Raw genomic sequence first — 24,098 nt, 5'->3', positions numbered from 1 at the left:
CATTAATATATGATGGAAGAGCAGAATTTAGCCTCTGTACGAGGGCCGTATAAGGAAATGTCAGAAGGAGCCAGATCAGCCCTGACACGCGCGTTCCATCAAATTGTTTTCCTTCAATCTCCTTCTAATACGAATGTCAGTCGTGATGATGCTTTGTTCAGTTTCATAATCCATAGATGCAGTTTGGAAAAGCCGCGGCCGTCTGTGTCTGCAGCGGGCGCTGTTGCTGAAACACGCTGGTGATGGATCAGTGATGGCAGCTTCCCTATATGCTTTAGGTTGAAAGTAATTGTAGAAAACATCTTTCATCTTAACCTTCTCAACATCGAGGTCTTGCAGATTACACAGTTGGAGAGCTGGTAATGTGTCCGGTTGATTAGCTGCCAAGTTCCCAGTTTTAATTAAGCACTTTTGTCTGGGGGAGCCAACAGCAGCGTTCCTGAAAGGGACGGGCGGTGGGAGGACTCTGGAGGGATATAAATAGCAGCTTTTGTAGGCTAGGATTCCCTGTCGGGTTGGAGCCAGGCTCGTAGCAGATCACGCCAGCTGATTAGCATAGACATGCTCCTGTGGCTGCGAGTGCAGATGTGCCTCTGGGATGTCGTCGGAGACGGATACCGAGGATCTGCTGTTTCCCCGGTGCAGGCACAGGTCCGAGGCAGATCCTCTTTCTGTCAGCTGATGTAAGCGTCCGCGCGGGCGACCATACATTGGATAAAACGTACGAACTGGAGGAAGGAAGGTATAAATCCAGCGTCTTTGTCTTCGTTATAATGGTGGAAAACATCAGCAAGCATCAGGCCTCATAGGAAACAGTGGAGGTGGTGAAGCACAGTTTTAGTGGCCTGGTGTAGCGGCACAGATTTGGACTCCATCAGTGCTGAATTCGTCTTAACTTGCAGAAGAAGTCACGAGGGTTTGACTTGAAGCAGCAGCTGTGGCAGCTGAGCCATAAATTCTCCCGCCAGCAGAGATTTATGTAACACAGCGGCATCAGCTTCAGTGGAGGATTAGGCTGCGTGTTAGAGCAAGGCCTGTGATATATGTTGTGGTGGCTCCCAGCCTCCACGACGTACAGCCGCGTTTCCTGGGTCGGAGGTGGCTCTGGGGTCGGGTTCGGGCCGAGCAGCCGCCTGGGTTCAGATTGCAGGTGAAGGCTCCAGGTCAAAGCTCGGTGCTGCAGGGTTTATGCCTTTTTGCATAAACCTGCACAGGTGCTCTCACACACAACCAGCAGCACACTGTGGAACCTAAGTCTGGTGTTGCTCTGTTCTGGTCGGGCCACTGCTAGCACACTCCCCGGCAGTGAGGCCCGTATAGGACTGAGCTGGCTGCACAGCTCCCCGTGCAAACTGTTATTTTTATTCCTTTTACATTTCGCGTTTGAGGCGGAGTTGGCACTCGTCGAGCCCAGGAGATTTCTGACAACACTGGCAACCCTTGAGATTTCAGACACATATCTGGCAGCGCTTCATCCCACCAGGACCGGCTCCACATGGTGCATCTTGATCTGGCAACACAACTGTAGAACTGCAGGGAGCAGCCTGGACAGAGCGGGCAGCGCCAGGATCGGCCCCTTTCTGACATGTTCGTCTCCGGGAGACTCTGGGAATCTAAAGTGCAGCTTAGGGCGAGTCGCTCTCCACATGCCCCGCTATTCACCCAGACACAACCCATAAATAAACACATCGGAGCCAGCAAATAGAAGAAAGCGCTTTTAATTAGTTGTTGCAGCTCTGTAGCAGTGAAAAAGCAGTAATATGGGATGTTTGCCACATTCTGCCTGAAGTCAAAACCGGTCGGAGACCTCCCCGAGTATAAACATTATTAACATATATAAATGTGTCTCTTCGTGGTTTGAGGCTGCTTGGCTTTGCCTAAGCAGCCGCTGTAATGGAGGTCATTTAAATAAGTGCTTGTTTTGCAGCGTAGTGTGACTGTGTAGTAGTTCTCCTCGGTAACTGCTGACAGTATCGACCTGCGTTTCCTCCGCCCTTGGTGCGACCCCACCACGTTAAGAAGCCACGCCTCGGGTGTCGCAGGCTGGGCTGCATCTCTGGGAGCGGGAGTGGGGAGGCATGTGTTCCCATGCGGGAAATACAGCTTTACATACAGTTACCCTCCCTGAAGGCACACTGACGTACTGTGCTGTAGTCAGGGTGCGGCCGTGGACGTTCTGGCTTCTTGTCTCACTCTGGCTCGTAGAACTTTCCCGGTGACCTGGTGTTTGTATTTGCTGCTCCATGACTGCAGCCCTGTGCTGCCTGCTCAGCGGTGTGCATTGTGCTGTGCTCCTGGGACAGGTGAGAAAGTGGGGGTGGAGGAGGAGAGAGAGGAAGGCTGCTGTGGGGTCATTTCCTTCCAGTGCAGCCTTATTTATCTGCAGCCAGAGCTGCAGCAAAGCGAACTCCTGGGTGCTGGGTGATGTGTGCTTGCTTTCCTCTGAAGCCTGGAATCACTACTTTATCTGAACATTTATCTTGAATGTCTCCAACTACTAAACCTTCTACTCCTCCTGTTATTAAACCCAGGCTCTGCAGTCCCTCCAGCTGGACTCAACAGAATGTGTTGCAGAATTTGTAATCTATGCATGAATCTCTCCTCCACACTTCATCTGAGCAAGCAGTTTATTAGAAGCCATAGTTCTATTGTTCGAGGTCTGTAGTGGCTGCAGTAATTACAACAGGAACAATAGAGTGGAGTCATGTGGCTCCTCCTCTCTAGAGCGAAAGGATGACTTCAGGCTGGATGGATGAGTCAACAGACATTGCTCACTGTTTGGGAAACCACTGTTGTGTTTCTCTCGTGGTGACTGTTCCACAAGCTCAAGACGTGTCCTCTAGAGAAGCTCTGGTGTCATCTCTTGTCTTGGCTGCTGCTCCGAGGCAAAAGGACACCTGTCAGCTCGCATCTCTTCACAGGCTGCTGGTAACAGCCCGGTTCACCCGTTCCTCACTCAGTCCAGACCCGGCGAGGAAATGTCCACATGTAGTTCAACGGTGTGTCATCATTATACCTCGTACCTTGTTTGTGCTGCGTTTCCATGCCCGTTCACGCTGGAGTCCTCCTCTCAGCCCCTCGGCCTGCAGACAGCATTACCTTCTCATCCTGCCTCGGTCTGGGCCAGTGTGGGAGGTCGGCGGGGGGAAACTGTTTCATCCAGTGCAGCAGCCAGCAGCCAGTGAACTTTAAATTCACAGAAGGACTGTTCATTCATACGCAGACGGACATTGTTCTGATCAGCGTGTGTGCTCCAGGTGCTGTTGTCTGAGTGCGTGCTGACTCTCAGGTGGTCTCCTTCGTGCTACAGACCTTTTCTGAAATGCCAGAGATTCACAGCACAGCCCTTCGACCCTAATTCATTTTGAACAGCGCCAGAGGCCGTTTGACTTTCAGTGTTTACCTGCTGAGATGGAAATGCTGGTGTTTGGGTGCATATGTGGAAAAGCCTGTCTTCGGTTCTGTCCAGAGCTCACACTCGTCCATCTGGATACTCGTGTGATTAAATATACATTTTAATGACGGCGCTGGTGAATTATGTACCAGCTACAGTACATGACATGAGAACCTTGTCCTCCCCACAGATTTGACCTTTAAAAGACAACACTGCTGCTACAGTAAGGAGGGTTTGACAGGGCTGATGGTGATAGATCAGTTTATGAACATGCACAAGGTGCCTTCACGCCCATTATTCTCGGTCCAGTCCATATAATTCACACAGGCACGCTGTGATGTGCCGTTGAGCCAAGTGTCCACAAGACAGAGCTGGAGGAGGGCGATAACGGCAGCACAAAGGCAGCTCTGATGACTGCACAAGACAAGAGACAAAGCTGTCAGGTGCTTTAAGTGACGGCCTCAAAGGCATCTGAGCATTAGTTCGCCCATGTCCCCGGCCAGCTTCTTCTCTGAAGTCTGTCAGAGTCTGTTATTCGTCTGATTGAGCTGTGATTATGTTTTGCCTCTTTGAAGAAGACATGCTCCTTCCTTTCAGGTGGCTCGCTGTTACAATGCTCGGCCTTCTTCAAGGATTTTACAGTCTAATCTTTGGCTCTCAGGCCGTGTGATGAATAAAGCCGTGGTTGATGTTCGAGGGCTCAGAACTTCCTGAGGATTAGAGGTCGCGTTCACTCTCCATTATACAGATAACGCTCCAGCCACAGAGAACATGGCAACGGGTCAAGAGAGGACAAATGTTCCCGTCTGATGCTCGTAGGTTGAAGCCTGAGCTGGTGGATCGACTAGCACAGGTTCTGCCACGTTCCTTCCTTAACCAGACTGTGTAGTTCTTCACGCGCCAACAGCTGATCCTCAGGCGTCAGAGAAGGTGCTCAGTGCTGTCACCGTGTTTGTGAAGCCCACCCTCTCTACTGTAATCGTTCCAAATCCCACCATTGGACTGATGAATTTTCCAAACGTGGCATTTGGCCCGGTTGATTATCAGCCTGACACAAATTGCCACGTTTATCTGGCATCCGGACTTTGCGTTACAGACTGATCCAGTGTGCATTCATCGCACAGCGTTTCCATGGCAGCGTCTGGGTCAACCTGTGTCTACAGCTGAAATGAACACACATACATGAAGCGTTTGTTTCACCGGGCAGAGTCGGTGTTTGGTAGCGTTTATGCAGAGTGGAGGCGTTCTTCTCCTTCGAGGCCCAGGATGTAGAAAGTCATGGACTGAGGCTCAGACAGAGCAGTAATCCTGCTCACGGCTAATCTGGAGTAACAGGACAGCGGGGCGTCAGCCGGGGGAGGCGCCGCCTCGCTCCCTACAAGGTGAGTGGCTGTCGCAGAACCAGGGCCAGCTGCTGCTGGCTCGTCCCTGGAAATCTCAAAACCACCGGCTATTTGTCTCCTTCGGCGTGCGCTGCTCTCTGGGAAACAGATGATGGATGGTGGGATATTCACGGCCCTGCTTGTTTCACAGCGATGTGCTGCTTCATTTCTTCCTGGATGGGGCAACGTTATAGACCTGCGCATTCCTGACATGGAGGCAACATCTGCTTAATTATACTTAAAGCATCACTACCTGCATACATGGACACAGCCTTACTGACAGCTCCGGTTGGCCGCCTCCTTCACACTGTTCCTGGTTTGATGCCTTGGAGTCAAGAAGATTTACAGCTCTCCTAGATCTTCATTAACTCAAAGGTGTCTGACTGATATAAATATCTAAGACCTGACACTTATTTCATTCTACGTGTTCGTGTGGAGTTTGCAGGAGTTTCAGAGCCTCGTACACAAGTTCAGAGAGATCAGAATCCGTTAATAAGAGCTTGAACGGCAGTAAACAGCCTGGCTGTAATTTCCACACTCAGATTTACGACGTGGCCTCAAGGAGCCTTTCCAGCACAGGGACGACCCCTCTTACCTCGGCAGCTAAAGGTTGTTGTAAATCACACGCGCTCTCTCACATCTATTCACACAAACACCCTGCTGACCTTTCATTTTCCCTTTTTGTTTGATCTGCTGCACGGAGCACCTCCCGTCTGCAAGCAGCTAGCTTTCACCGGTCCTATTAGCGCATGCAGGCAGCCAGTCAGTCCTGCAGCTCATTCATTAAACCTTTTTACTGTCTGATACCTCGGTATCCATCACAATAACCTCCACGCAGCGTTCATCTGACAGAATTCAGGCTCTGCGTGTTCACTGTCTGTTCTCAGTTAATGCTTAATTGTGAGTGAGTAATTCCTGCAGGGTTCATTATGCCGAAGCGATCCTCCTCTGGGAAGTGTCGTTAGGTTTTATATGGATTTAGACAGAGGACGTGAAGACAGCGCGGCAGCTGGTTTGGTTGATGATGTGATGTTCACTCAGCACAGAGGCCCTGATATTTAACCCAGAGGAAAGGAGCTGAGGCTGGTGTGGTGGTTCCTCACTTCTCTGACTGGGTCTTCAGCATCATCGCAGCGCTTTTTGTTTAAATACTTAATCCAGTCTTCAGAGTAAGCAGTGATCCATCTTTTAAATAACACAGACTTGACTTTTCATTTCTCTGCCTTGGCTTTGAACAAGCACATACTTGTAGTTCTCCTCCACTTCAGCTCAGCATCACTCTCTGGCTTCTATAAACATTTGTTAACTGTGGGAAATGCAGCGTTCGTATTGATAGCAGCAAGCTCATCTCATCATTAATTCATGGCTCCTTCTGTCCTGGCCTTCCTTTGGTCTTACACTGTAAATATAACAGTTGATCAAATATTAAAGACCTACACCGGAGCTTTCTGAATCTCTGTAGTTTGTAATAACATCACAATAAGACTCCTGTTCTTGCTCGTTATCGGGAACTTTCCCAGTGATTACACTAAATTAGAGTCGTGATGCATCCACATAAAGCTCCTGTTAGCAGTCTGGAAGTGTCGTGCTGTGAGCGCTGTCAGGATTTCCCTGTTTTGTTTGTGGGGACTGAGTTCGAAGGGTGAACTCTAAACTCTGTTTGACCCGTTTTCAAGCTTTCACTCCTTAAAGAACCTGCTGTTGGTGCCAGATAACGCTTCCTGTCAGCCTCGTCCCGGTCTGTCCTGAGAGTACTGCGGTTGTTGCCCTGAAATGTGACTCTGCCACAGACACTCAGGCCTCGTCCGCTGTTTCATTTAGAGTTCACCTTCTAGACGTATGTTCACAGACACTGGCAGTTTGCTCAGGTAAATGAGAAGTGAGCAAAAAAAGCATGTGGAGGAACAGTAGAGAGATGCTGGGAGCAAAACCTCAACTCAAGCAAGTGCAACTGAATCTTCTGTTTGAATGGACTGTGACATGAATCTAAAGTGGCTGTTGACTGTTGATTTCTGTACATGGTGAAACAGCTGGACAGCAGCTGGTTGTCATGGCACCCTCCTCTTCCTCACGTTGGCATGTACAGCTCTTCACAGATGCTGATGCTCTGTCATGCGTCGCATCGTGAGCATCTTCTATTTATATGCTCGGATAGTGGGTCTGTGTTGAGTCTTCCTGTTGTCGCTCTGTTTTCAGGTTAGAGTTTTTGTCCGTCTGGTACCGTTTACTGCGTTGTTGATGTTACATCACATAGTTTGAATTGTACACTCCACAACAGTGACACCAGCTTCCTTTGTGTGTAATGCTGGAGTGCGGAGCTAGCGTGCTGAACGTGGAGTAAGAGAGGCTGGAGAGCAAAACAATTAATGTCAAGCCTCGGCAGTATTGTCATAGTTGTGCTGGTTCAGGCCCGACATCACGGTGCTTGGAATGTTTCGGTGGGGTCCATAATCCTTCAAGTCCCTGACAGTGTGACCTTTAGGAGGAGGCAGCCGTAAAAACATTAGCTGGGCTCCTGGAGGAACGACTGCGGTGGTTCACAGAGCCGCTCCAGGGACGCGGCTGTGGAGGCTGGTGCCGAGGCCGGGCAGCCCCACCAGCATCCAGGCCAAAGGAGCAATTTACACAAGTGCCTCTCCTGGAGAGGAGGTGGCTGCGATCAGCCGCACTCCTCCGGGACGGAGCTTTATGAGCTACGGGCTAGTGGCACACTCCCAAGCAATGCAAAGAAATGCCTGGAGACGCACAGTCCAAATGTGATCAAAGCCTTTTAACACCTGACATGATGTGATGGAGGACAAAGAGGAAGAGACGTTTGGAGGCAGAAGAGGGTTAATTAGACTCTGCAGCCTCTTTTTGGCCTCCAGGCTGTTGTGCTGTATTGTGTAAAGCAGAGCATGACATCTGGTTCTGGCCACATGATCCATGCTCCAACACGTCCTTGATCACAGGAGGAAAGCCACTTCACTCCCAGCACCGGGCGCGTGGAGCCAGGAGTAATACGGGGATTATCATGGGCTACGGCGTCTTTGTGCACAGGCTTTGTCGCTCTATAAGGTCCATCAGGATTTGCTGGGCTTTGTAGCTGTGAGACGCGATATTGCCTCTCTCCCTGGAGTTAGTGTGTAACACTGAGTTATTGTCCTGGGCCCCTGAAGGGCAGCGCTGGACACACGCTGAATTGAAATCTCTACTCAGGCTGATGGATCACTTGTTGTTAGTGTGTCGTAGCCATAGAAATAAACTGTAACAACTGGGATGCAACTAATTGTGTTTTTATGTTATTGAATATTGAACCAGAATATAAAATTATGAACTGACAAATAACTCGTTTCACCTCAAGAGTTGAACGTCATTCCTGTCCTTCCACCTCCTCAGCTTCCTCCTCCACTTCTCCATTTCTCTTTCCTTGCGACCTCATTTACCGCACTCGTCTTCTTCCTTCTCCTCTTTACTCTTATTGTTGTTCCTCTGTAGTAGTGGTAGTAGTGGTGGTGGTGACATATTAATCAGTTGTAGATCTTCCCACTGCGTTGGAGCTCAGCATGTGAGATGTCATTGCCACAGAAATAGAATTGTATGAGTAAAACTTCAATCTGCCAGTATGGAGCTGCCACTGCACCTGCTGCTCCACACACACACACACACACACACACACACACACACACACACACACACACACACACACACACACACACACAGTCTGTGTACTCATAGAGATCCCAGTGTTTTAGGGGGAGGTCTGGTCTCCGCTACACTTGGTGCTCTACACACACTACTATGTATCTGTAGTCCTCTTCTGTCCACATCATGTTTGTCCTGGCACATGTTAGATTGGTAGATTGTTCTGCTTCGAGGCCAATGAATGAAACAGCTCTCTCTATTAGCTGCTTCCTTCATGCTGCTGCGTTGCTGCACTGCACCGTGATGCGTGATGCTGACCCATCCCTTTAACTTTCTGTACGTTGTTGCTGTTCAGGAGTTTGCTGCACTGACCAAGGAGCTGAACGCCTGCAGAGAGCAGCTGCTGGAGAAGGAGGAGGAGATCTCAGAGCTGAAAGCTGAGAGGAACAACACCAGGGTGAGGCCACACACACACACACCTCAACCGTTCGATCGATGAGTGAAATATTCCAGCGGTCCTTCAGGGCATCCACTAATCCAAAGCATTCTCCAAAGTTCACCAAATTTTTATGTTGGCTCCACAAAAACCCAGTCTGCTGCAGGCTGATAGACAGCATCCTGAGGAAGCTTAAGCTATCTGCTGGGTACAGTTTGAAGGCTGAGGAAGCACTGGAGCAGCTGTGCGCGCAGTCTCTCTCCTGGACGTAGGTCATTAGCTCCTCACACTCGCTCCACATGGATGGCAGCTCACCAGTAAAACCAAAGGGCTGTGATGGGCCCGGTTCAAACTGAGCCCATTATTGGACCCACTGCTGTTGTTCTGCATTTACCTCAGCCTCACCTTTTGAAGGCAGCGAGCACACTCTGCTGTTGACAGATAAGACTCTCTTTCCATCCCACTGCAGATGAAGTGTGGATTCATTTTAGTTTAGAGCACATCTACAGCTGAAAAAGAAGGTAACAACAGGGACAGACACATCATGTTCATTTCCCCACGTTATTATCACCTCGAATTCTCCAAAGGGCAATTACCAAGTTAACTTTAATTAAGCCTGGGTTTGTTGCTTGTAGGACTTTGCACTTGATAATTAAATCTTCAGAGGCATGTGCAGGCAGTCAATGGACTGAGGAGCTGACAACACGTGATGCCAGTGCAAAGTTATCTGTGACGATCGCTGTGGATAAACGAGATATTTGCACAGGATCTTACTGGACAGATTGAAAGCGTGCCAACGCATGAAGAGACAGAGAAGGAACCAGCACATGAAGGATGAAGTGAAGTCACTCCGATGGATTCAGCTGAGGGCGTTTTGCTGATGGTGCAGGGTGGATGCATGTAGACATGATGGCTGCTGATGAGGCTCTCAGAGATGTCTGTGTCAGAGACGACACTCCGTCTCCTACGCTGGGTGCCTGCGTAGCATCCGTCCTGCAACCTCCAGCAGGAAGATTCGCTACTGAACATTAGCCTTCAGATCCAGCGGGGAATACGACATAAGAAGTTTGCCCGAGGCAGTGGGAACTCTGATAATCTGCGTAGTTCCCATAGCAACAGATACAAATGAGAAGCCGGATCATCCAACTGCTGCTGATGAGATTTAGATAATGGCCATTTGATTATACTTGAGTTATATTTAAAAGTCCTTCCTATATGGTTGAATAGCATCGGACCAATACAGAGTAGAATTATATAGAGCTCCTCTCCAGCAGACGCAGGCTCGGCAGCCTGGTGTAAATCATCTGCCCTCCACTTATTTACCTGCTCTGCAGTGAGGTGTTTCTGTCTGTGCAGCCTGTGTTTGACTGGATGTTCAGAATAACGATGATCTCTCCGGTGGCTCCTTTCAGCTACTGCTGGAACATCTGGAGTGCCTAGTGTCTCGACATGAGCGCTCGCTGCGCATGACGGTGGTCAAGCGGCAGGCTCAGTCTCCCTCTGGCGTCTCCAGCGAGGTCGAGGTCCTCAAAGCTCTCAAGTCCTTGTTTGAGCACCACAAAGCTCTGGATGAGAAGGTAACGTTTACTGCATGATCATAATGGCAATGTCTTGATGGATATGCAGCCTCAAATGATGCTGTGATGAATTCCAGGTACGAGAGAGACTACGGGTGTCACTGGAGAGAGTGTCTGCCTTGGAGGAGGAGCTCACAGCAGCCAATCAGGAGGTAAGAGCTACTGCAGCTAATGACACGAACTCACATAGTGTAGCACCCTGCCTTCAGCCATGTGCACAGGAAGGTCTCCCGCTTGTTTTGGGGGTGTATACTTAACTGAATTATGCATCAGCCTCATCACTTTTGCAGGTTTGGCCCCAGAATCATACTGTGCAGACGAGTGCTCAAACGCAGCACTGACAGGCGAGTGGCTAATCTGTCTGCGCTGGCCTTCACGCTGCAGATGGTCCTGTTGCAGCTGAGAGAAACCCTCAGGCTGGCACTTCACAGCCTGTCAGTCACTCAGACCTGGAATAAAACTCAGTCAGGAGGAGAGACGGACAGACAGACAATGAGATGTGTCTGAAGAGGAGGAAATGCAAAAAGGAGTGCAGACAGGCAGAAGACAGGAGTGAGGATGACGGGGAAACGAGAGGCAGGCTGTGTGTGGAGCTGTGTGTTAATGAGAGAGTGTGTGTGTGACAGGAGGGTGTAATGAGGCCCATCAAACACACTGTAATGATGTGTTTGGAGGGAGGAAGGTGCTGGTCATCAGATGGTTAATAATGTGACAGGCTGCTGTCCCTGACAAACTTAACGTGTCCGTCATAAATGGTTAACACCACACCTGTCAGTGCCGCCGACAGATGAGTGATTGGCAGTTAAAATGGAAGCGTCTACACCTCAGGGGCTCCAGGGAGCTGAGCTGAGCCGTGAGCCAGCACACCAGTAATTGATTTGAGATGCAGGTCTGGTGTGAGTCCACCTCTTCTACACCTGTGCTGTGTTCAGTGAAGCCAGCGCCCTTTGACCTCAGGATTAAGATTAAATCCCTTTAACCTGGATGTGAGTGTGTGTCCTGCCAAGCTGGTGATCGATCAGAAGCATTTGCTGGCTTCCCTGTACCTGCTGCCACCTGGTCCCTATAAAGTCTGTCCTTCCTCACGTCACCTGTGACTCTGCTCGCAGCCCAACACAGAAGTGCTAAAGACGGATAAGACATGATGGTGATGATGATGATAATGATGGTGGTGATCGTCCCTCCCCTGCCTTTGATGAGAGCAGAGGCACCGAGAAGAAATAATAGGATCTGGGCTTATTTTGGGCTCCCTTGTGTCATTTCAGAGCTGGAAGTGCATCTGCAGCTCTTCATTCATCATTTGTTGTGGCATCACATCAGGGGTGGCATCAGTGTTTGATCTCAAAGTGGGGGAGATGGTACAGAATCACACTGAGACTTGATGAAGCCCTCCTGAGGAGTAATGAACTGCAGCCCAGCTGTTTGCGGCTGCAGCCTAAAGCTTTACTGTGCGTTTGCGTGTGAGGAGCTTTCGGTTCGTGTCTGTCTAACTGCTTTGCTGTGCTGCTTCCCCTGCAGATTGTGGCCTTACGGGAGCAGAATGCTCATATTCAGAGGAAAGTGGCATCTGGAGAGGGAGCAGAGGACATGCTGGAGGGAAGCGAGGCTCAGCAGAAGATCCATGGCAAAGTGAGCATCCTGCTCGCGTCCATGCTCGGATACATCCACGTGAACTCTGAGCTGGATGACCATAATAATAATTAAACTTCTATTGATCCCACATTATTAATAATTATAATAAATTTTTGCATGTTGACCCATCCCCTGGTGGAGCAGTGGGCAGCCTGGGTGCGCACCTGAGGAGCTAGTGTAAAGTGTCATTGCTCATCACAATGGAACTGATGTAATGAGTTCATTTACTGGACACTGAACATTTTCTCTTCTTGTGCCATTAATACTTACTTACTTACTTACTTACTCTTAGTGACCTACCTGTTAGTGCCAATGATGGTGAAGCAGTTGACATCATGCTTGTTTCACCACTGATTTCACCACATGTGTCTGGATGCCTAACTATCCACAGCTTAAGCAGAAGAGCCCAATCTGGCTCCTGGAAGCGAGTCCTTACCTACATGTAGTAACCACTGAGAGATGGAGGAAAATACACATGCATGAAATATGTCCAGAGACAAATATAAAGCTTTCATTTATCGTCCCATATCACCACCTCTTTCTTTATTTATATATTTATATATATTAATTATTGGCTGATTCCTCCATACTCCCCCACAGCGTCTATCCAACGGCTCACTGGAGTCGGCCCGCGAGGCCAGTCAGGTGGTGGAGCTGCAGGACCTGCTGGAGAAGCAGAACTACGAGCTGGCCCAGATGAAGGAGCGCATGTCCTCCCTCTCCTCCCGGGTGTCCGAGGTGGAGCAGGAGCTGGAAACGGCCCGCAAGGACCTCATCAAGTCAGAGGAGATGAACAACAAGTACCAGAGGGATATCAAAGAGGTTACTGCACACATACACACAGCTGGAGGAGACACATCAAAGGCAGCGTGGCTCCTACTGCCTCTGTGCACACACATACGTCTCTCATGTAAACCTTTGCTACTACTGCCACAGCGAATCGCACTCCCACGAAGACACTGCATCTGCCAGTGGTGCAGCTCTAAATAACTCCAACATGAAGCACTGCACAGAACCATGCAGTTAATGCCAATGGTTTTTATAAAGCTTCCAGTCTTATGCACAGCCAATATACAGTATATTTATGAGGCCAGTGTGAGCGGCTGCTCTGGATATTAATATAAGCTCACCCCTATAGCTCTCAGCTGAAATTACTATTGATTGCCAATGGTGCAGGGCCACAGCTATGTCCTGGCAACCACCACCGCTGTATTCGTTGTCCCGATCGGTGTCGTCTGACTTTGTGCACACACAGGCCATGTGCCAGAAGGAGGACATGGAGGAACGGATCGTCACGCTGGAGAAACGCTACCTGAGCGCCCAGAGAGAGTCCACCTCGCTGCACGACATCAACGACAAGCTGGAGAACGAGCTGGCCAACAAGGAGGCGTTCCTCAGGCAGGTCCGTAAAACCCAGGAGCCGCTGTGAGAGCCATCTTTAGGTGCAGGTGACTCCAGAAGCACAGCATTCGTATCAGAATCACGGAAATTGACGCTTCCTGTGGAGTGTTGGGGATGATGGAACCTCTGTTGTAATGTAAATATTGTAAACAAATAAATGCAGAAGGAGGAATTTTGATGGTTAGATTGGCTGTTCAAAGCCGAGTGACAAGAAGGAAGGAGGGAGAGAGGTAGGGAAACTTACAGAACGTAGGTGCACACAGAGCTGCTGTCCAGACCCATCGGTAGCAGGTGGATGACGAGAGCACCTAAACCAAAGACAGCATCAACACAGTGATCGTGTATAAAGCTGCCAGCATCAGTGCTGGCGAAGACAGAGCCGTTCTGCCTGTTATGGTTCTATTTTAGCAAAGGGCTGAGGCGCTCTGCCAGAGCTCTGAGTAGCCAGCCCTCGTTCTATTTCCAGCCAAGCATTGATGCTCCGCTGACATTAAACAGGAAGAAACTCTATGAACACGTTTGGATATATTCTTATTCCGGTACATTTAATCAGCACAGTGAAATGAAACTCCAGAGACAAGCTTTTATTTTGTAGCGTCCCGATCAAACCCACAGCCGACTGACGTGCTGCTGCCGCTTGTGTGTCTGTGTGCAGATGGAGGAGAAGAACAGGCAGCTGCAAGAGAGGCTGGAGCTGGCGGAGCAGAAGCTGCAGCAGACCATGAGGAAGGCCGAGACGCTGCCGGAGGTAGAGGCGGAGCTGGCTCAGAGGATAGCAGCCCTCACCAAGGTGGGAAGAGCCCCACGCACGCCCCCACAGAGGCCCCGGCCTCTAGATTACTCTATACCCATGTGGAAGTGTGCACGTGGTGTCGTGTCATGTTTCAACATGTCCCTCTCCTCTTCCTCGGCCACGTAGTCCGACTCCAGCTCCTCTTCCTCCCCCGATGATTATCACTTTGTTATGGAAGCTAAACTCCAAGACATGAACTCCATTCTTAGGAAGGTAGTCCCGCAGGGCATCACAGCTACTGCCGACTCCTGTAGACAGATCCATTCATCTCTCTTAGTGTTGTGTGGCGAGCGTGTTGACTGTCCTGCCACCGTGGGACAGCTGCATGGCACGTCTGGCTGGAGCAGCGCTCTTCGTCTTTCATTCTGTCCTCGGTGGCCTTGCTCCCTCTCTTTTCATTCTTTGTTTCGAGCAGTAACGCTTCACAACAATAGCGCTCCATCTTTGAGTTTGGGGTAGAGGCTTTGGCTTGTGTCGTCGCCACTGCTTGGTGTCTCAGGCTGTCGGACCTGCGGATCATCGTGCCCTCTTATGTCCTGTCTGTGCTGTGCGCCGTCTGCAGGCGGAGGAGCGTCACGGGAGCATCGAGGAGCGAATGAGGCACTTGGAATGCCAGCTGGAGGAGAAGAACCAGGAGCTGCTGCGGGTGAGTCAGTGCCACTGACATGCTCCACGATCAGATGCTTCATACAGTCACTGAGACAGGATGAACACATGCATTGTTAGATCCATCTGGTTATACTGTCATATTACTCTCATAGTTCGTTTCACCCTTTTCGCATAAAGAAAGGGTGTTAAGAGGAAGGCATCATGTTGAAACCTCAATAAATCTATAAACCTGCTTCACTTCAACGATCCGCCTCACGCCAGTAATGTTTCTTCAGGCTCGACAAAGAGAGAAGATGAATGAAGAGCACAACAAGCGACTGTCAGACACCGTGGACAGGCTTCTCACAGAGTCCAATGAGCGTCTGCAGCTTCACCTGAAGGAGAGGATGGCAGCGCTGGAGGAGAAGGTAACCACACACCCTTCACTGTTATACGGCTCAGCATCAGCACCAGACCTTCTCACGTCTTCTGCTTCTCTTTGCAGAACATGCTGATCCAAGACTCAGAAGGGTACAGGAAACAGTACGAGGACTCGATCCATGAAAAAGTAGGAAACAGAGACGTTTCGTTTTCTGTTGAATGTTCATAAGCTTCGATGATGTATGAGGGTTCGGAAACGCTAGCATCAGGTCTCACGGGGTCCCCAGTTAAGAGACGTGTTCTAACATGACGTCATCATTCTTTGGACACAACATGTCAGAAGGTCCTGCAATGTCACGGTGTCCAATGTTTACGTGCAGTCGCAGCTGGCAGAGGAGATCGAGAAGCTGAGATCGGAGTTGGACCAGTTCAGACTGAGGGCAGGCTCCCTCACAGAACCCACCCTGTCCAGGTGAGTGGGTCGGATGGCCGACATTCAGTCAGAATTCTCATTATTCTGAGCCTCCACTGTGGACACCTGAATACATCACTGGGACTATTAGAGACGCTACAGCTAATCAGAGACCAGGATTTTTATTACAGAGGTTTTTAATGGTTTGGGATATTAGTTTCATCTGTAGTTCAGAAGACACACATAGCCACAAAACAGACAGTAACTTTAGCTGCTGCATTACCAAGCTCTGTTGCTTCTCAGGTCTCATCTGGACACGTCAGCAGAGCTTCGATTCTCTCTGGGATCTTTGGCCGAAACCCAGTCGGACCATTACCGCTCAGCCAAGGTCATCCGGCGGCCGAGGAGGGGTCGAATAGGCCTACGGGAAACGAAGGTAAGGCTGCCCGCTCAGATGCCAGATGTCAGCCTGAACCACACAATCAAGGATCCGCTCCATCCGTCACTTCCTGTTTTCAGATTTAATATTTAATAAATGTAACTATTATCTGTCTGAGGAAGGTACCTAAACTCTGGTGGGTTTACTACTAACTACTGGACCTATTCATCAAACTAACTCCTGGTTATAACTCTGGGGAAATGAATCTTCCCTCTATGTTCAGGCTAAATCGCTGGGGGAACACGAGTGGCGCTCGCAGCAGCTCGGGGTTCTGGGAGGCCACCACTTTGAGAGCGACACAGAGATGTCAGACATCGACGACGACGACAGGGAGACGTTGTTTAGCTCCATGGACCTGCTGTCGCCCAGCGGACACTCCGATGCCCAGACCCTGGCCATGATGCTGCAGGAGCAGCTGGACGCCATCAACAAGGAGATTCGGTACTGACGCACACAGACGCACACAACCAACAACGCCACTAATCTGTCTGCAACATGCCGGTCATGGCTGCCGTGGTCCTGCTTAGTATTCATAACCTCGCATCTCTGCCCTACCTCAAAGGGTTCTTCAGTTAATTGTCTTCCCCATCAACAGACAAGGATGCAGCCACAACTCTCAGCAAAAGTATGAGTCAGATGCAAATAGGGATCACGAATTCAAGAACTGAGCTCTGAGCTTAGTGCAGTGAGATTCTGGGGTTGAAAGTAATGACCAGACCTCTGTCCAGAGAGGACCTCCCCCTTTACCTATCAAGGACTACACTGCTTGTATCCAAGCAGAGCATAAAAGGAGAAACTGGGATGGTGACAGACACCATGCTCATCTCCCTACTCGTCTTCAGCATCAGCTGGATCACTGTTTAAACTGTTTAAACCTCTGTGCCCAGGCTGATACAGGAGGAGAAGGAGTCGACGGAGCTCCGGGCAGAGGAGATCGAGAACCGGGTGGCCAGCGTCAGCCTCGAGGGGCTCAACCTGGCCCGAATGCACCACCACGGAGCCTCCATCACTGCCTCGGCCACTGCCTCCTCTCTGGCTTCCTCTTCCCCACCCAGCGGACACTCCACCCCCAAACTGGACCCTCGAAGCCCCGCACGAGACATGGAGCGCATGGGGGTCATGACACTGGTGCGTTTGAGTCATGATGATGGTCTGTGACATCTATGTGCCTTATATTAGCCTAGGTTTAGTTCTAATCACATGGATGTTGGTGTTTTATTTCTCCATCCAACAGCCCAGCGATCTGAGGAAACACAGACGAAAGGTAAGCGCAGCCGGGATTCTAGCATTTAAAGGTCCAACCCGTAGAGCATTCAGTCACTAGACTCGCTCCTCGCGTGTCGCCTCACAGATCGCAGCGGTGGACGAGGACGGCCGCGAGGACAAGGCCACCATCAAGTGTGAGACATCCCCCCCTCCGACGCCGCGCACCGTCCGAATGACACACACACTGCCTGCCTCCTCGCACAACGACGCACGAGGGTGGGTGTCAGCCAAAGGCGCCTCAGCCGCCACAGCTTCAGAACACGCCCAGTGTCTTTGGTCTCTGAATGTACCTGCTCCCAGGGGAGTGTCTTTGTATGTGTGAAGGCTTTTCTTCCTCTCATTTCTTGTTGCTGCGCTGATTTTCAGCTGGTGTAGTCGTCTCAGCTCTGCCTGTCCTCACGCTGGATAAAAACGCCGATGCCTCCTGTAATAGAGATTCCAATTTAGCTGTGTATATTATTCAGCTCTCTGGAGGTGATCTGGCCACTTTATCAAAGTTATTAGATAAGATGAAGCTTCAGTAATTAGCAGAAGGAAACGACAACATTTTCTGAGTTGCAGATTTTTCAGTTTGAAAATTCAAAGCAGAACAAACAAACTGAGATGATGCAAAAATACACGGAGGTTTACAGACAGTCGACCACCACAGTGTTTCCATCACACGTCACAAGGTCAGCGCAGGTTATATGTGACGTCTTGACTAATTGCTGCCAGTGTATGTTCTTTCTTCAGCATCGTGTCCTCTCTGGAGGCTGAGGCCAGCACCCTGAGCAGCGTAGCCAGCAGCCAGGACTCCCTGCACAAACAGCCCAAGAAGAAGGGCATCAAATCCTCCATCGGACGCCTGTTCGGCAAGAAGGAGAAGGGCCGACTGGCTCACATGGCACACAGACACGTCATGGTGGATCCACAGGGTGAGTCCCGCTCTGAGAGCTTTGGGAAATCGTGAGTCAACCCTTCGCTTTAGACACGAGTGATGTATTCACGCGTCTCCTTGCAGCAACCATGATGGACCCAGACATGGCGGGCCAGGACATGGGCGGGAGCAAGCTGGGCACTCAGGCAGAGAAGGACCGCAGGTTGAAAAAGAAGTAAGCTCTGAGCACAGAAGCACGTCACCCCCATGCAGATACCCGGTTAGCACGGTTAGCTACGAGGCATAGCCGACGCAGGGACGCTTCACACATAGCGGAATCCCAGATGGTGCTCTCTGCAGCGCAGTAACCCACACTGGGAAGCGGATCAATAGGAGCACAGATTAGGCCAGCCGCATTCAGAGACACAGCCAGAGTCAGATTATCGACCCGGCTGAAAACCCAATTCATCTCTGGAAACCACTCTGTCAATTGGGCCCCTCCTCAGTCTCCAGCTGCAGGTTAGACAGCGTCGGAGCGGGTGCGTCCTCACAGCAGGACTGTCTGTTGACTGTCTGTGTGCGTGTGTGTGTGCATTGCCATGCCCCCCGGTGCCAAATGATGAATGTCATTTGCTCGAAGTGCACATGGAGTTGTCATGACAACTAACTTTGCCTCCCATGTAGTGGGCTCAGTAGCGAGTACTGTTCGTTGTGTGTTGACCAACGTGTTTCTCTTCCGCTGCACTGACTTCTCCATAGCGATGTCCAGGACTTGGGCCACACCTCCACCACCACCACCCTGCATCTTGGTGCCTCCTCCACGCTGCATGCCATTAAGCTGCCTGCACTGTTTCCATTTCAGCATCTTGATCGATCAGTACTGCCGTGGTCTGGTTGTTGGCGTGGTGCTTTTCTTTTCTAACTACAACTATGAATGTGACTGAGCATCTGAATGTGACGTCAGGCCGTGGGGGAGGTCTTGCTGTGTTTTGGTGCATTTCTCATTTCCTCTGCTGCACGAGATGTGATCAGGACTGCACTGTAGAAGACAACATGTTGACTGGTCTACAGATGCTCCTCCATTGTGACTTAAACTGTGAATATGAGTGTGTGTGTGGGAGCGTGAGTGTTGCTGTTGAGAGCTGTACCGTTAACTGCTATTAACTCATCTGTGTACTTTTGTCTCCCCGTCGCGCTCTCTCCTCTCTCCCCCCTCCTCTCCCTCTCATCACCCTCTGACTCTAACAAAGCGGGTAAGTTGTGAGGCTGCACAGTATAACTGAGCTCCTGGATTATGACCATTGTCTGTGTGTGTGCCACCTCCTGTCTGTCCACATCCGTCCTCTCCTGAGACCAGTGCCAACGCTGACATCTCCTATCTGTTTCTCTCTCTCCTTCATGGCTGTTGATGACGCCATTGCTTTCTTCCTTTTTTTATTGCTTTTACCATCTGAAGCTGTTTCTTCCCCCCCTCTTTACAGTTCAATGGCAGCTGCATCCATGGCTGGACAGAGAATGTGCCGCCGCTAAAGCTGGGGCCCACTCTTTACTCCTGGAATGTCCTCCTTCCCTTTACGTGTCTCTCTCTGTCTTTCTCTCTGTCTGTGTGAAATAACCAGCTTCTATATCTGGTTATGGGGATGTCAAATGTTTTTTCGTTTGTATAATTTGTCATAACTGTTTCCTTACTTCCCTTTTGCCTAGCTATGTTCAGTGGATGTTTTTTCTCCATGCATTAGATGTAACCTGAACATAAAACATGAGCTATCTGCCCATGTGCCGGATAGATGACAGTGAATGTACCTGGTTGTGTTTGGATGAACACATTTCCTGTCAGCTGTGGGCTTTTGTTTGCCATGCGTGCCCTTCACTGCACTGAGGCCTCGGTGACAGCGCTACATGTATCATGTTTATTACCAAGCGCACACTTTCCATTTGTCAAATTCTTCGACAACACACTCAGGGAATGGGTTGTTGATTCCGAGCTTTGTGTTATGAAATGTGTTCACTGAGTAGAATAGGCGCCGTGTTGTGTTTGTGTGGGTGTGAGTACCAGTGTGTTCTCGGTCCCTTGTTTGTCAGGCATTTGTACTCCTATCAGTTCTCAGAATGTGGGAGTGTGCAGGACAATAGGAACGGCTCTGTGCACGACAGACCACCGCACCTCCCAGCGAGTAGGTCGGCGCTGTCGGAGCGAATCCACGCTAGTGTTGAGAAGCGAAACGATGGAGCCGAGCCCAGAAAAAGCAGAGTTACTTTTAGAATAATCCTGCTGCATGAGTCTAAAACTGCATCCACACAACTTTCCGTCAGCAAAATAAATGGCGAGTAGCTGAGCTGGGATGAGTTGCTTAGATTAGCAAAGCAGCGAGCAGCTTCACTGAGCAGCTACTGCAGCACAGAGCACAGGTGCATTGTTGGTCTGGCACAGAATAATTCCTTTACCCCGGACACGCAGCCTGACAACGTTTACATCGATCATGGCGACTGAAGAAGCGCTTGCTGCAGTCAAAGTGGCCATGTTAGGCTGAAACCATGGTTTGTAATTTTCTCTGTGGCCCCTGTTGGGACCACGGATGTGAAGCCTGTGTTCATCTCTTAGTCATTATCATTTTTGTTCAGATAAATCACCATTGTTACAGGCATCACAATGGAATCTGGGTAACGACATCAGATATTTCTCATGCCGTCTCCTAACTCTTAGTGTTAGCAGCTTCGTCTTCCTCTGTGTGAAGATGATGCTCTACTGTGCTGATCAGCGGGGCCGTACAGGAAGGTACGAACCATCAGTCCAGCTTATGGCCTCTGACTGCAGCCTGAGTCTAGTACCGGCACAGACGATGTCCTGTGTGCTCTGAAACACAGTGTGGCCACAGTCGTGCGTGTCTCTATGCTGCAGGGAGGTTTTTAGAAAAGCAGGAGCGAAGGTGTGTGTTTAAGAAGCCGCAGACGTAACAGAGTGAGGACGTGTGTTTACTGTGACGTACGAGTCCTCGTGCTCACGCTGCGTGTCCTCTCCCCCACCCTCAGGCACGAGCTGCTGGAGGAGGCCAGGAGAAAGGGCTTACCTTTCGCCCAGTGGGACGGACCCACCGTTGTAGCCTGGCTCGAGGTAACCAACACACACGCATGGAAATGTCCAGCACTCGGTTAAACAAACACTGTTACACCTAATTTAGTCCTGTTTTGATGATGAGTAATAAATATTTTGAAGAACTGATCCTAAATGACATCCATCAAAAAGCTAAAATGTAGTGACTCACCAGTGAATCGCTCAGAGCCTGTGGCAGATGTTTGGAACAACTCAGTACACCGAACATAGAAACGCTACTGCCCCCTGTCGCCCAGCGATGGAACTACAGGAAACACATCCCACATCCATACATCTAGTTTCAGATGAAGCAGCTGGCTCTGCATGCCTTCAGTCTGTCTTCTTTTAATGCTCTCGGCCTTCCGCTCCAGCTGTGGTTGGGAATGCCGGCCTGGTACGTGGCGGCCTGCCGTGCCAACGTGAAGAGCGGCGCCATCATGTCGGCCCTGTCCGACACCGAGATCCAGAGGGAGATCGGCATCAGCAACCCGCTGCACCGGCTCAAGCTCCGCCTGGCCATCCAGGAAATGGTGTCCCTCACCAGCCCCTCGGCCCCGCCCACCACCAGAACCGTGAGTTCACCAGGAGCGCGGCAGCCGAGGACCGTCGGCTGCCTAGTGCACACGTTTAAATGCCTGCGGAAGTCACGTTCTCCTGACGGCTCCGGCTTCAGGAGGACGGAGCGCTGCCTCCGTACCCGCTCTGACAAACGTTTGCACAGCACGGTGTCCTGCTCCTCTGCACACGGGTGACGTGTGCGGGCAGGTGACAGCAAACAGAGCTGGTGCACGCACATGTCAGCAGCGCGTTTCATGCTGCGTTCAGTCATGGTGGCTGCTCATACACAAACACAGCTGCTGTCCAAGCGCTCTGACTTGATGCATGCAGTCACTCCTCACCCGCGCCCTCCCCTGCGCTGTTTTAACACCCCTCTGTCTCACCCTCTCTGTTTTACCACTTAGCGCCACTTCAACACCTCGTGAAATTTTCATCACGGCACACGCGTCGCCACGCGTCCAATTTCACCCCCACCTGTGACGGTTGTCACGCCTAAAAGCACCGCCCGTTTAATGGGCGCAGGGTTAATTGACCTTGTAAATGCAGTCGGACATTTATGTCGAGCAGAAAATTGAAAAAGAGGAAAGAATCTGTCATTTTTACGCCGCTATTAAAGCGCAGCTCCCTCCGACACGCAGTGAAGTGGAGCTCACTGTTCATGACCCGGTGCCTCCGCTGGAGATTGAACTGACCTTGTCTGACCTGCTGCTGCAGTCAGTGGATGAATGGACTCAGGGGATGGTCCACTCAAATTACAGAGTATTTGAATATTTTACTTTCACTATTTTTAGAGACTGAGCGACAGATAGTCAATGATGACACTCTGTGTTGGCTGCAGCTCCAGATGTTTGCATGAACGGACCTGTTCTAGTGATGTGGGCGGTGATGCTGCTGTGTTCCGTGTTCTTGTGCATGTCTGTCACGTGTTGGTTCTGTGGGACGTACGCTAACGATGGTGGTGTCTGTGCTGTACTGTTTGTGTTGGCATCTGGCATTTGACCCCTGCGGGGGTGGGGCCAGTTCATCGTCTGACTGTGATGCTATAACACTGTTGGCTTACAGTGGCGCTGCTCTTCTTCTTTAACACTGCTTGCCCCTCCTGCCGGACCTCTACTACCAACCTCGCTGCTGCTCCGTCTCTCGGGCTCCGCCCTTTGCAGCCGTCAGGCAATGTTTGGGTGACCCACGAGGAGATGGAGACGCTGGCAGCCCCTTCCAAAACGGTCAGTCCCTATGAGTTCGACACACTGCAAGTTGATTGTAGAGGTTTAATGCGTGTGAGTATTGATGGACATAATGAGATGCTCTACTGTAAAGTCACGGCTCTCGTATTAAAGGGGCATCGTACCTCCTGTCTGCTTCCAGGAACGGCTGAGAGCAGTTTAGCCCATTAGACAGTTCAGCTACAAGCGTTTTACCACAGCTTGAAAGCTTAGCTCAGGGTTTATGTCGATGCAGCAAATCAGTTCACACATCCTCTCAGTAGTGATTTATTTCTTTCTCCCTGTGTTTTAATCAGAAGTCAGCGTCTGAGGAGGGGAGCTGGGCTCAGGTAAGGGAGCGCTGCTGCTGCTGTTTCACTGAGCCTTCATGGGAGTGAGTTTGCTAAGTGAGGCCTCTTCTCAGACTCTAGCGTACGGAGACATGAACCATGAGTGGATAGGGAACGAATGGCTGCCCAGTCTAGGACTACCTCAGTACCGCAGCTACTTCATGGAGTGTCTGGTGGACGCCCGCATGCTGGACCACCTCACCAAGAAGGACCTGAGGGTGCACCTCAAAATGGTCGACAGCTTCCACAGGTACTGGGCCGTGGTACAGGCCACCGTCGCCCGGTACTAACGTAGCTCAGTGTTCTGACTGTGGATGTTTGATGGATTGTGCCTGTGTGCTTTTCTGACACCAGAACAAGTTTACAGTACGGAATAATGTGTCTGAAGAAGCTGAACTACGACAGGAAGGAGCTGGAGAGACGCAGGGAGCAGAGCCAGCACGAGATGAGAGGCAAGCACGCCCCACATACAGTAAAGCAACATCAGCGCTATGACAAACCCAATGGTGTCGCTGTCCTGACTGCCTCCTCTGTGCAGACGTCCTGGTGTGGAGCAACGAGCGGGTCATTCGCTGGGTGCAGAGCATAGGCCTCAGGGACTACGCCAACATCCTGCTGGAGAGCGGCGTCCACGGAGCTCTGGTCGCCCTGGACGACAACTTTGACTACAGCAGCCTGGCGCTGCTGCTCCAGATCCCCACCCAGAACACTCAGGT

At 50.5% G+C, this 24,098-nt stretch overlaps 1 protein-coding gene across 9 annotated transcripts in view; it reads left to right on the top strand.

Moving 5' to 3' along the window:
• The window catches only part of ppfia2 (PTPRF interacting protein alpha 2), a 69,341-nt gene that overhangs the window by 40,356 nt on the left and 4,887 nt on the right, over positions 1-24,098 (top strand). For 7 of the 9 annotated variants that reach the window (XM_055512068.1, XM_055512069.1, XM_055512067.1 and 4 more), the window contains 25 exons: positions 8,756-8,857; positions 10,249-10,413; positions 10,491-10,565; positions 11,932-12,042; positions 12,646-12,867; positions 13,301-13,447; positions 14,102-14,236; positions 14,802-14,885; positions 15,124-15,255; positions 15,333-15,395; positions 15,589-15,680; positions 15,924-16,056; positions 16,283-16,500; positions 16,947-17,187; positions 17,294-17,323; positions 17,411-17,541; positions 18,058-18,239; positions 18,326-18,416; positions 21,212-21,293; positions 21,644-21,844; positions 22,991-23,053; positions 23,350-23,382; positions 23,457-23,632; positions 23,737-23,834; positions 23,921-24,096. In XM_055512068.1, the coding sequence (XP_055368043.1) occupies positions 8,756-8,857; positions 10,249-10,413; positions 10,491-10,565; positions 11,932-12,042; positions 12,646-12,867; positions 13,301-13,447; positions 14,102-14,236; positions 14,802-14,885; positions 15,124-15,255; positions 15,333-15,395; positions 15,589-15,680; positions 15,924-16,056; positions 16,283-16,500; positions 16,947-17,187; positions 17,294-17,323; positions 17,411-17,541; positions 18,058-18,239; positions 18,326-18,416; positions 21,212-21,293; positions 21,644-21,844; positions 22,991-23,053; positions 23,350-23,382; positions 23,457-23,632; positions 23,737-23,834; positions 23,921-24,096 (3,183 nt within the window). Of the gene's footprint in view, positions 1-4,249; positions 4,777-8,755; positions 8,858-10,248; positions 10,414-10,490; positions 10,566-11,931; positions 12,043-12,645; positions 12,868-13,300; positions 13,448-14,101; positions 14,237-14,801; positions 14,886-15,123; positions 15,256-15,332; positions 15,396-15,588; positions 15,681-15,923; positions 16,057-16,282; positions 16,501-16,946; positions 17,188-17,293; positions 17,324-17,410; positions 17,542-18,057; positions 18,240-18,325; positions 18,417-21,211; positions 21,294-21,643; positions 21,845-22,990; positions 23,054-23,349; positions 23,383-23,456; positions 23,633-23,736; positions 23,835-23,920; positions 24,097-24,098 lie in introns of those variants that run through there. The other 2 variants (XM_055512073.1, XM_055512070.1) reach the window with 2 other exon arrangements.

Source organism: Betta splendens, chromosome 9 (assembly GCF_900634795.4).
Source record: "Betta splendens chromosome 9, fBetSpl5.4, whole genome shotgun sequence".
Taxonomy (NCBI): domain Eukaryota; kingdom Metazoa; phylum Chordata; class Actinopteri; order Anabantiformes; family Osphronemidae; genus Betta; species Betta splendens.
Note: the sequence above shows the minus strand (reverse complement) of the source record. Positions and strands in the feature narration are given on the sequence as shown.